This window comes from Nycticebus coucang, chromosome 23 (genome assembly GCF_027406575.1).
Source record: "Nycticebus coucang isolate mNycCou1 chromosome 23, mNycCou1.pri, whole genome shotgun sequence".
NCBI lineage: Eukaryota > Metazoa > Chordata > Mammalia > Primates > Lorisidae > Nycticebus > Nycticebus coucang.
Genome location: NC_069802.1, coordinates 14,295,574 through 14,308,880, shown reverse-complemented (window position 1 = coordinate 14,308,880; position 13,307 = coordinate 14,295,574). Strand labels below are relative to the sequence as shown.

At 37.6% G+C, this 13,307-nt stretch overlaps 1 protein-coding gene across 2 annotated transcripts in view; it reads left to right on the top strand.

Moving 5' to 3' along the window:
* KLHL5 (kelch like family member 5) overlaps positions 1 to 13,307 on the top strand; it is a 64,337-nt gene that overhangs the window by 25,901 nt on the left and 25,129 nt on the right. For both annotated transcript variants that reach the window (XM_053577823.1, XM_053577824.1), the window contains one exon: positions 11,728 to 11,910. In XM_053577823.1, coding sequence (XP_053433798.1) covers positions 11,728 to 11,910 — 183 coding nt within the window. The remainder of the gene's footprint in view (positions 1 to 11,727; positions 11,911 to 13,307) is intronic.

Sequence of the window (13,307 nt, the reverse complement as noted above, 5' to 3'; positions counted from 1 at the left end):
TCTCCGCAGAAAACACCATGTGTATGTGTGTTTATGTGTGTGTGTATTAAATATCTCATATACAATCCAAGTTCAGGAACTCTCTGAAGCCTGTCTGTATGCTGCAGTTCTTAGTTTTAAACAAAAGAAATTGACTGGATGCTTTAAACAGAATAGGAATTTATTGAAATCGTATTTAGTTCCCAGAACTTCTGGGAAGGCTGAAGAATCAGCTTATGACAAGGTAGATAAGGCACTACAGTTGCACAGTTGGCCTTTTTAATTCCAGATTTTTAAAGCAGAAGAACCTGTCTTGATACCACTTACTGCTCACATTTTATTTTACTTGTTTTCCACTTGGAATTCAATAATGAGATTTTAAGTTTTTAGAATCAGATATATTAGGCATGAAAACAATGCCTCACACATACACCACATAGCCAGGCGTCCTCAAACTGCGGCCACATGAAGTAGTGTGAATAGTATTTGTTCCCGTTGTGTTTTTTACTTCAAAATAAGAGATGTGCCGTGTGCATAGGAATTTGTTCATCGTTTTGTTTTTTTTTAAACTATAGTCCAGCCCTCCAGCAGTCTGAGGGACAGTGAATTGGCCCCCTGTTTAAAAAGTTTGAAGATGCCTGACATAGACACATAACTACAGTAGGACCACTATAAGTTGACCAACCAAGGGACTGTTAACAATCTGGTGAACCTTATTATGAAACTAATGTAGGACGTCCACATGAAAGCTACAACACAGTTACAACCTAAGAATAGGGAGAAGAGGGAGGGGGAGGGAATGAGGGGGGAGGTAGGTGGAGGGAGGGGTATTAATGGGATCACACCTGCGGTGCATCTTACAAGGGAATATGTGAATCCTAGTAAATGAGGAATGTAAAGGTTTTAGCAAAATAACTAAGAAAATGCCACGAAAGCTATGTTAACTAGTGTGATGAAAATGTGTCAAACGGTCTATGAACCAAGTGTATGGTGCCCCATGATCATACTAATGTACACAGCTATGATTTAATAAAAAATAAATGAATGAAAAAAAAACAAAACAAAAAACAATCTGGTGAACATAGAAAGGCGGTCAACACCAGGGACTAGGCCTACGGTATTGATATGTACATGTAGCGCATGTCCGGTCTGTGAAAATTAGGTCAACTAGGGCAGCACCTGTGGCTCAGTGAATAGGGCACCGGCCCCATTACCGAGGGTGGCAGGTTTGAACCCGGCCCTGGCCAAACTGCAACAAAAAATAGCCAGGCATTGTGGTGGGGACCTGTATACCCAGCTACTTGGGAGGCTGAGGCAAGAAAATCGCTTAAGCCCAAGAATTTGAGGTTGCTATGAGCTGTGACGCCATGGCACTCTGCCGAGTGTGACAAAGTGAGACTGTCTCTAAAAAAAAAAAAAAAAGAAAGAAAATTAGGTCAACCTAAGGAAATGGTCAGTGTAGGGAGGTGGTCAACTATGGAGGTTCTACTATATATAATTTTATTATTTAACTTTAATAAGTATATTACTAGGGCTTAGGCTAAGATGATGAATAACAGAGAGAGTCAGAAACACAGTGACAGAATAAGATCAAAGTTTATTTCTTGGCTCAGCACCCGTAGCTCAGTGCTTACAGTGCTGGCTGCATACTGTGGGGGTAGCAGGTGAACCCGGCCTTGGCCTGCTAAACAACAATGACACCTGCAACTAAAAAAATAGCTGGGTGTTGTGGTGGGCACCTGTAGTCCCAGCCACTTGGGAGGCTGAGTCAAGAGAGTCACTTAAGCCCAAGAGTTTGAGGGCGACATAGTGAGACACTGTCTCAAAAAAAGAAAAAAAAAAGTTTATTTCTCTATCACCTGACAGGTGGGCAAGTTCAGAGACCCGGGTTCCTTCCCTATTGTTTCTCCATGAAGTAAGGACTTATCCTTTCTGCCTGGTTGTAGCTAACTCATCTCTCCCTCCATATTCCAACCTGTGAGAAGGACCCAAGAGAGGAAAAGAGAATTACGTTAAGCAGGTGACACAGCTGCATATATCAGTTCTACTCATACTCCATGGTGCAAACTTAGTGGCCACACTTAGTTACAAGGGCGGCTCAGAAATGTGGTCTCTACCTGGAGACATGTGTCTCCAGTGAAACTAATTTGCCATGGTAGACGTAAAGAATGGATCTGGGTTATCATCAATAGGTTTATAGGAAGTGAAGACAGATGTATAGACCTCTTCAGCATTCTTTGGATCTCATTTTTTAAATGAATTTTTACCATACTACATAATGTATTTTTTACCATACAGCCAGCAGAAAATAGACATAAGCAAAAATGGAAAAATAAAAATCACTAATTACCCAGCCATGATAAAACAATAGCTATTAATTTGGGGACGTGTTCTACTGGCATATTTTCTCTACATGTATAATAATTACAATAATATGTGTTTTTAAAATAAAAAATCTCAATTTTATCATACGTAGTATTTTGTAGCCTGCTTTTTTAATTCTAATATAAATTTTAAAATTAGGACTCCTTTGGTTGCAAAAGACAGAAGCCCCAAATCAGATAGCTTAGCAAAAAGTAAGCAAAATTTTTGGTTCACAAAAGTAAATAAAGAGTCCCAGAATAGAGCCCAGTTTTAGTCATGGCTGCATCTAACTATTCCAGTAACACCCAGAAGCTCTTTTTCTCCCTTTCTAAATTCTGTTTTCCTTCATGATGGCATTATCCCAGGTAGACTTTCAGTGTGATAGCAAAAAAGCCATTAGCAGCTCCTACCTAATGTTTTCTCTCCTTAGCGAGCCCAGTGGAAAGAAAGTGACTATTTCCTGGAGTGCTAGCAGAAAAGTGAAGTTGATTCTGATTGGCCTTATTTGGATTGTGCACTTGAACCAGTTATCATTGCCAGGAGCTGTGATGCTCTCATTGGCCAGGCCTCAACTGCTTGCTTAAGTCTGCCTAAGTCACGGAGGCTGAGGTGGGGATGTGTGGTTTACCCAAAAGTAGAGGTGGGTTCTGTATCCTAAGAAGGAATCCTGGCTAGGCAAAAATAATGTCAGCTTCCATGACATTAAATAGTCTATATCTTTTCAAACATCTGTATCATTCTTTCATGTATGGATATTTCTTTGGGTTATTTAACAGATATTCTAATTTTTTAAAATTTAAATAGTTTCCAGTATTTTCATACCAGAAATAACCTGTGATAAATCTTCCCTGTAGATAGAGCTCTGTAGCTCCTATAGATGTTTATTTCCTCTGGACAAAATCCAAGATGCACACATTTTCAGGGTTTTTAGTTTGTATTCTCAGTCATTTTAGGATTTGTATTTTAATTCTCACTAGCATTGTTATAAAAGTGCCCATTGGTGCTTCCCCTTCACCCTGGTTATTAAGAAGTTTGATTCTTATAAACAGCATTTACCTCTCCATCCAGGTACTCTGGGCACTATGCTGGGGGCATGGGGAGAATCTATAAATTCCCAAATCAAAATGTGTTTGTCATGAAAAGGAGAGGATGAAGATGTCCTTTTCCCTTAGCTTTTACCATTTCTCTTCATACAACTGCCTTTGTCTTTAGAGAAGATCACCTCCTTAAAGGGGACAATAACTCCTTCACCCACCTAAACTTCAAGACATATTTCAAATCTCACCTCCTTCTTGTTGCCTTTTCAAACACTGGCCCATACTAATCTTTGCTTCTCTGCGTTCCAATAGCAGTTGTACCCCAGTTGGGGACACACAAGATGACCGATGGGTGTAATAGTTAAAAACATATATTAGAACTTCCTTTTATATTATATCTTTTAATCTCTATTTTGTATTTTATAATATAACTGTATAATGGTATCTGTTTGTCTTTTATAAATAAATATTTATTCATATGTTATTTTATTATATATTATATAATATGTAATATATATTATCTATTAATAATATATATTATTTATTGTAAATAAATATATACTTGGGTACATGCTTAAGAGCATACTGAAAAGGGTATGCATCAAAAAATTGAGAAATGGCTAGCCCAGTGTTTTTCAACCTTTTCAATCTCATAGCACACTTGATTCTGTAGTTAAACTTCCATGGTACACTTAAATTATGTTGATGAAAAAAAAGAGTAAAATAAAGAATATTACTGTGCTAAATTCTTTCAAAAATAATTTAATTGATGTTCTTTAGAAGTTTTCGTGGCACACCTAAGATCCTCTCATAGCACACCAGCGTACCATGGCATACCAGTTAAAAATCACTGTGCTAGCCTATACTAAGAAGTTTGTGGTTTGAATATTTGTAAAAGATGTCAAAAGATTCATGGTATAGTCATTGCACGTTTGTGAAGCCGTGAATTCTGAATACCATGAGCTCTGACACAGGTGGCTAGGAGTAAATCTCTTACCTAGAGAATGAGCCAGATAGACCATTTAGAGCTTCAAAGCAGGTTTTTTCTGAGTCAAAATCATACACAGTATAATTCTTGTGAAATAATTTTAAAAAATTATTTTGAAAAATTACTCCAGTAAGAAACCCTACTACAAATTCTGATGATAAAAGTAACAAAAAAGGTATTAGTAGTCATGGTGCATAGTGTGTGAAGACACGCACCCTTGAGCAAGTGTGAGGTCTGGGAAATTACAAGGCTTAGCTGATATTGCTATTTCATTTTTTTTTTCCAGTTTATAAAACTTGACTCTTCAAATTCCAGCTCTCTTCACTAAGGAATTTTCTTTTCCTTAGCATCCCCAGAGTTTCTAACTGGTGCATATGAATAGTTACTCTGTAGATAGTTGGTGACTTGATTCTGTTTGATATTTGCCTCTTTTTTTCTGTTTAGCCATTTTTCTGACTTACAAATTCATTGCCTGCTGCAGAGAGAGATACAAGCTATAAACTAAATGTTTCCCTGTAGCCTAGAAATATTCAGCAATGTATAGTTCATTACAGTGAAAGTCTATTGTAAAAGATTTGAATGATCTCATGTAATTCTTTGAGGTATAATTTATCTTAATAATATATAAATAAAACTAAGCAGAGGTGGGCGGCGCCTGTGACTCAAAGGAGTAGGGCACTGGCCCCATATACCGGAGGTGGCAGGTTCAAACCTGGCCCCGGCCAAAAAAAAAAAAAAAACTAAGCAGAGGTGTTAGGTGTGTTTCCTCTGATATTATGGGAAAGATCAAGTAGAAATCAGAGAGAAATATATTTTAAATGCTCTAAAAATGGCCTATTCCCAGATGCTTGCATTGTTGGTTAGGATGTCTATTGGGTTTACTAAAGGATATTTTTAAAAGAAGTATGAAATTTAGTTGTAAAAATTAATAACGCTGAGGATTTTTTTTTTGTAAAGACAATCATGAAATAACATTGTATGAAGACAAGGGCTGAGATTGCAAACCTTCCCATTGGCCACTGAAAAGCAAGTGTCTGCTGACAGCAGCTCACCCTGATTGTGTGCGTGCTCCGTGCCCGGGCTATGCACACGTTGTTTCATCTAGTAATCCTCCTATGAGGGATCCCCTAAAGGAAAATTACTTAGGCATTACTTATTCTTGTTTTGCTGTTGAAGAAGCTAAGGCTTAGAGAAGTTAAATAACTTGTTCCAGAGTGATACATAGTGAGTGACAAAATGGGAATTGAACCCAAGTCTATAGGACTCTGGACCAGCCGTGTGCAATAGAGCTCTTGAACATATGAAATATGAGTAGCCCAACTAAAGACCTGAATTTTAAATTTCATTTAATTAAAGTAGTCTAATGGGGTTAGTGGCTACTGGATTGGACAGCACAGCTCTAAGAAACTTCATTAGCAAATGCCTTTTCAATTCAACTTTCCAAACTAAAGCAAGTAATAGGAAAAGAAAGAATAAGAAAGTGTTAAACTTGCTGGTTACACAGAGCCAGAATATTTAAAGCAGTTTAATTAGCCAGGGACAGGGATGCGATCCCTGTACCATGGAAACCTAAGAAACTCTTACTAAGTAGCAGTCACATGCAGTGGGCTTTGGCCTAAAATCCTTAATTCTATTGTCTTTTTTTTTTCCTATAGAATTATTCTCATTCACAGTCTGCCATCATTCTCTTTTCATACCCTTAGTTCTTGTACTCACTGATGCCTTAGTTTAAAGATAAATAAGAATTCCCAATTCCTTTGGGGATGATTTGCAACCAGCTGCCTAGGTGTCTTTGTGGGTCACTTTGATTATTTTGGGCCTCAAACTTTCTCATCTGAAAAATAAAGGGGCTGATTTAAATTACTGGGAAGATACCTCCTAGGCATAAAAGCTCTGCATATGACTGCTTCAATGCCTAACGTCCTGCAGTTGTATGGATGTGCAATAAATTCTTTTGTTAAAGTAAATTCTTGCGTTGATAAACTTGTACGTACAAAGTATCTAGTGTTTTTAAAAAAGTAAAAGAAGAATTGGTAGAAAGCTGTGCAGCTCACCAAGTCTGTTGAGTGGTGCTGTCCCTTCCTCCTTCATGCTCCTTTTGTGAACAATGGCCATACTTCTCAGCAGGATACAAATTAGAAGCCTCCACTTCTTTTGATCCTTCATATGGAGCAGTGGAAGTGATTACTGTGCCCAGAAATCTCAGTGAATTAATTGTCACATTGAAATAATGTGTTCATTTAACATGTGATGGCAGTTAAAGACTTGAAAGGAAATAAAGAAGTTTGGAATGTTATTTTAGAAGCATTCTTTAGTTAATGTGTATGTATACAGTAGGCCTACATGTGCAAATTCAATCAACCGCAGATGGAAAATATTTGAAAAATAAATAAGAAAGAACAATATAATAAATAATAATACAAATAAAAATCTATACAGTATAACAACTATTTACATAGCATTTGCATTGTTAGGTCCCATAAGTAATCTAGAGATGCTTATCTATAAATACTGTATCATGCCATTTTTACAGAAGGGACTTGAGCATCGTGGATTTTGTTGTCCACAAGAATCCTGGGACCAATCCCTGAGGATACCTAGGGATGACTATATAAACAATTTTTTTTTTCTTTTTTTTAGGAGATGAAGGCTCACTATGTTGCCTTGGCTGGTCTCAAATTCCTGGCCTCAAGTGATCCTCCCACCTGGCTCTCCCACCTGAGCCTCCCAAAGTGCTGGGATTGTAGTCATGAGCCAGCATGCCTGGCCTGTTTAAATAATTTTGATGTTTTACTTTCTGCTCATTTTGAAAATAACAGATATTCCTTTGAGTTCTAATAGTGCATTTAAAATATTTTATTCAAAGAAATTCAGTTTACATATATTTCAAGTAAAGCATCCACTGTGTAAATCAATATTTTGATCTGTAAGTTCATCACATGCTGATTTTTTTTTTTTTGAGACAGAATCTCACTATGTTGTCCTTAATAGAGTGCTGTGGCATCACAGCTCACAGCAACCTCAAACTCTTGGGCTTAAGCGATTCTCTTGCCTCAGCCTCTGAAGTAGCTGGGAATACAGGTGCCTGCCACAACACCCAGCCTTTTTTTGTTGCAGTTGTCATTGTTGTTTAGCTGGCCTGGGCCGGGCTCGAACATGCCATCCTCAGTATACGTGGCTAGCACCATAACCACTGTGCTATGGGTGCCGAGCCCACATGCTGATTTTGTATTGAAGTATATACCAATGATCTTCAGGTTATATGATCACCTGTAGACCTTTAAAAAATACAGTGTTCTACTACATGATCTCACTCATACTGTATGTGGAATATAAAAAAGTCAGACTCTTAGAAGTAGAGAGTATAATGATGCTTACCAGAGACAGAAGATGGGAGGTGGACAGAGAGGAGAGATGTGGGTCAGTAGGGACGAAGTTACAGTTAGGAGGATAAAGTTTGTGTATATTTCAAGGACCAGGCACGGTAGTTCACACTTGTAATCGTAGCCCTCTGGGAGGCTGAGGCAAGTGGATTGTTTGAGCTCAGGAATTCAAAACCAGCCTGAGCAAGAGCGAGTCCCCCATCTCTATTAACAAAAAAAAAAAAAAATAGAAAAAAACTACCTGGGCGTTGTGGTGGGCACCTATAGCCCCAACTACTTGGGAAGCTGAGGCAAGGGGATCACTTGAGCCCGACAGTTTGAGGTTGCTGTGAGTTAGGACACCTAAACTACATTCTACCCAGAGCAACAGAGTAAGACTCTATTTAAAAAAAAATAAAAAAGTATATTTTCGGGTGGCGCCTGTGGCTCAGTCGGTAGGGCGCCGGCCCCATATACCGAGGGTGGCGGGTTCAAACCCGGCCCCGGCCAAACTGCAGCCAAAAAATGGCCAGGCATTGTGACAGGCGCTTGTAGTCCCAGCTACTCGGGAGGCTGAGGCAAGAGAATCGCTTAAGCCCAGGAGTTGGAGGTTGCTGTGAGCTGGGTGAGGCCACGGCACTCTACTGAGGGCCATAAAGTGAGACTCTGTCTCTACAAAAAGAAAAAATTAAAAAAAAAAGTATATTTTAAATAGCTAACAGAACGGATTTTAAGTGTTCTTATCACAAAGAAATGGTAAATATTTGAGGTTACATAGATTTGCTAATTAGCCTAATTTGGGCAGTCTAAAATGTATACATGTATGAAAACATCACATTGTACCCTGTAAATATATACAATTATTATTTGCCTATTAAAAATAAAATTAGTTTTTTCTTTTTTCAAAAACTTTAATAGGTTTAGGGTGTATACATTAAATTCCATCACATGTATTTATTGTGTAGTAGTGAATATAAAATTATTTTTAAACTCCAGTGTTCAAATCTCACCTCGGATCTAGTGACTTAGGGAATGAGGCTATAGACACAGATGCTGAAATGCTCCCCAGGTTATTCTGATTTCTTTCATGGGTACCAAAATCCCTAAAGGTTCTCAACAAGAAAAGAGGTGGCTTACCTCCTTGGGCTTATATCATACCAACATCTAAAGTAGCCTGAAGTAACTTAGTAACTGTAATAACAATGTAAAGTAAATTTAACATTGATTAGCGTTTATCTTGAATGCTAATGGAAATTAATCACTCAAAACCCATTTAACTAACTCACTGTTTAGTCATTACTGATAATTCAATGTGAAGTACAAAAAATGGGATATAAAATATAGGAACACTAAGAAAGAAGTATCGATTTATTTACCTTATCTTGTTCTTTAAAGACTTTATGGCTTACGAAAATTAGATATTATGATTTTCTCTCCTCCTTAGATCACTAATGCTCTTGTAATCACTTGATGGTATAAAATTTCATTTTATTGAGAAATGTTTTCTTCCCACATTATTTTTTGGCTTATGTTATGCTTTCTCCTAGATTTTAAAATAGTTTTTAATTCCCATTTATTTATATAAGTAACATATAAAATTACATTACTCAATACATTTTTAGAATAATGACTTTGTTTTATTTATTTATTTTTTTGGTGGGGGGAGGGGGAGTAAGGGAGACAGTCTCACTTTGTTGCCATGGCATCATAGCTCACAGCAACCTTGAACTCTTGGGCTCAAGTGATTCTTCTGCCTCAGCCTCCTGAGTAGCTAGCACTACAGGTACCTGCCACAACACCCAGCTGTTTTTAGAGATGGGTTCTCGCTCTGGTTCAGGCTGGTCTTGAACCCATGAGCTCAGGAAATCTACCAGCCTCAGCCTCCCAGAGTGCTAGGATAGAATAATGACATTAAATGTGAAGTTGAGTATATTGTACAGAGTTCTTCAAGTCATCACACCAATAATAGTCATTGTGTACAGCACATCCATTCTAGATAATATATATTTCACTTCTATTATCATTACTGATAATTATCTTCCAAGATCATTAGTGCTTATATTTATACGACACTGAAAATGCATGGGACTAGGAGGATTTAAGTCAAAATATTTATTGGTGCAGGCACTGCTAACTTCTAAAACAGATAAATTTCAGTTCCATGTGAGTGCTCTTGCCTGAGTGATCTTTTATGTATCTTATTTTTTCTTTCATCTGAGTCCTCAGCCTTCTTTCAACCTGCAGACAGGGAGACGGAGTATGGGAAAGCCATGCCTGTCCTTCACCACTTTAAGGTGAACCGTGTGATGTAACACAGTACATTTCCATCCTAAGACCATAGCCTAATTGCAAGAGTAGCTGGGAAATGTCTAGCTACATTCTCAGGGGAAAAGGTGAAGGGGTTTTGGTGAACACACAGTAAGTCTCTACAATAACCCTTATCTCTACCAGAATCTATGACTCTTGGCAAGACACTTAATCTCCTTGGTTTCAGTCCCCTTTACTTTAGGAGTTCAGTAACTTTTTCTTTTTTGGTAAGATTATTAGATAGTTATATTAAGAAGATTCTCTTAAAATATCATGCAGCTTGATTCAACAAAGCATTTGTCAGAATCATAATATCCTTAACAGAAGATCTGATGAGAAATGGGAACAAAGCTATGGCACAGTGTGTGGTTTGGTAGTTACTTGCATAACCAACAGATGTTGATTACTTGATTTAAGTGATCCTGGCTGGAGAGGGGGTTTGGTGGTAGAGGTGGCAAGGGTGTGGACTCAGGACTTCATTTTTAGTACTGATATTTTTACTTTTTCATAATTTCCATCAGTTAGTCAGATGGAAACATATTACTCATACACTTCGTATTATAATTTGGAAATTTCAGATACATTTTTAGACACCTGGATTATGCTATCAAATTGCTTTAATCTGTAATAAAAGTTATAGTATCTACACTTTTCAGGACTGGCCAGACTATTACAAGAATTATTCATAACACTTTTTATGGCAATATATTTTACAAGTGAACTGGGGATAACCCTTTTTTTTTTTTTTTTTTTTTTTTTTTTTGAGACAGAATCTCACTATGTCACCCTTGGTAGAGTGCTATAGAGTCATAGCTCACAGCAACCTCAAGCTGTTGGGCTCAAGCAATTCTCTTGCCCCAGCCTCCCAAGTAGCTGGGACTACAGGCACCCACAACACCGCCTGGCTATTTTTTAGAGATGTTTAGAGCCAAAATCTAGCTCTGGCTCAGGCTGGTCTCGAACCCATGAGCTCAGACAATCCACCTGCCTCAGCCTCCCAAGTACTAGGATTATAGGTGTGAGCCACTGCATCCAGCCCATACAGAACCTATTTTTTAAGTAAAGGATGACTAGGGTTTGTATCTCTAAAATAGTTACATTGTGTTTCTGCCTTCAAAGATGAGACTATAATGATCTTTCTCTCTCTCTCTCTTTTTTTTTTTTTTTTGGCTTAACTATTGCTTTGTATTTTTATTGAAAACTTTTTTTAATTTCTGCCCAGTTACATCAATGAAATAGGAAACCACAATTACAATTCACAAACTGTGGCATGAAAAGCAACACATATCCTCTCAGAAGTTACACCAAACTTCTTCCTTTTTATTCATAGAATGCTCTCTTAGGCCCTTAAATACAATATTAGGAGATACGGTTATCGATATGAACGTAGCGTGGCACTTCTTTAGCAGAAATGTTGGGTTTAACAGAGAAAAGACCTCAAAAACAGGTACTGCAAAGAATATGTGTAGCTATTGACTAACATGTCGTATTCACTTATAGTGTTCACAAGACAAGTCTGACTTCAGTCATCCTTGGTTTTAAAGACTAAAATGATGAATGACTATATATTAATATTGATAGGCAGCATTGATTTCTTCTATTGCATTTGAAGGCTTAAATAGGACTTCATAGGAAAAACCTTTTTAAGGTGATGGGGATATTTCAAAATCCGTGTTTTCTTTCTTTTCAGGACTTCCAATAGTAGTCAGACATCATCATCCTGCCATACTATGGAGCCATGTTCATCAGATGAATTTTTCCAAGCCCTTAATCATGCTGAGCAAACCTTTAAAAAAATGGAAAACTACCTGAGACATAAACAGTTGTGTGATGTAATTTTAGTTGCTGGTGATCGCAGAATTCCAGCTCACAGGTAATTGTTTTCTGCCTCTCTACATGCGTGAAATAGTTCCTTGATAATTTAGTTGCATGTATTAAAGTCACTTACTCCAATTAACTATCATGTTTTGGCAGAGGGGTATCACGGAATTTCTACCCAGAAAACAGCCATATGAAATTATTACACGTTAAATGATCCTAAAAGGATAATTTTCCCTCTGTAGAAGCACAGAAACAAAACACCCAAGCCTCAGAAAATTAGTATTAGTGGATTTTAGCTATTGTAAGCAGCTTTCATCCCATGTTCTACCTATCAAATATATTAAATAAACTCAATGGAAATGAGAGCTAGTGGTTATTTTTAAGTGAAAAAAATGAAGAAGTGGAGTAGCAGAAAGTTTTAAGAATTTTGAAATAGCCACATCTATCCCAACTTCTGTTTGCTCATTTACAGTAAGTATAAAAAGTAGCTTTGGGAAAAAAAAAACTTGGTCACAAGTGATGTATTATTTCTTGAAAAAGAAGAAGAAGAAAAGAGCTGCTTAATAAAGAATAATTCATTTTCTTCTCATAATTCTGTATTCAATTGCTCATTGTTAATCACCACTATGAATCTCAAAGGTTTTTTATTAATGCCCTTCAAAACTAATTAACTCTATCCCAGAGGTTGTTTTTTTTTTTTTTTTAAAGCTCTCCAAAGTGGAAGTAAAATCATTAGGAAGAATGGGTTTGATCTTACTGTTTTAGTCATTTAGTTAGCATACATTTATTGAGATACAACTATATCCTGTGACCAAAAGTCCATGTTATGAGCATAGTTTGTTAGAAAAGATATTTCAGCCTGAATTTCATAGAGGCATCTCAAATTCAAATTTCCAAGACTGAACACCTTACCTTACCTGCCATGCTAGTGCAAGCCGTCACCTCTCACTTAGATTACTAATGCAAGAGCCTCCTAACTGGTCTCCCTGCATCTAGTCTTCCCCTCCATTCTGCTTTTAACCACAGCAACCAGAGTGATCCTTATAAAAGGAACTCAGACTCCATTGCTCCTCTGATCAAATCTTTCAGTGACTCCTTGTGTCACAGCATGTGAAAGCCAACATATGTGCCGTGGCTGGCGTGATCCAGCCTGCCATTAACTGTCTGACGTTCTGTCCTGGTGCTCCCTTCCTCACTCCGTACGAGCCACCTGCACCCCTTGTCGTTCCTGGTACGTGCAGGCCTGTTGCCCCTGCTTTTGCACTTTACATCAGCTATTCCTGCCCCAGTGCTATATCCCGACACCTGTGTGACTGAATCCTGCATCTTCTCACGTCTCTGACCACCAGTTTAAACTCACTGCCCTCTCTCCACTTCCCTTTATACTACATCTTTCCCCCAGCACCACCTTTTATTTACTTCTACTGTTCTACTTTACTTCTACTTCTG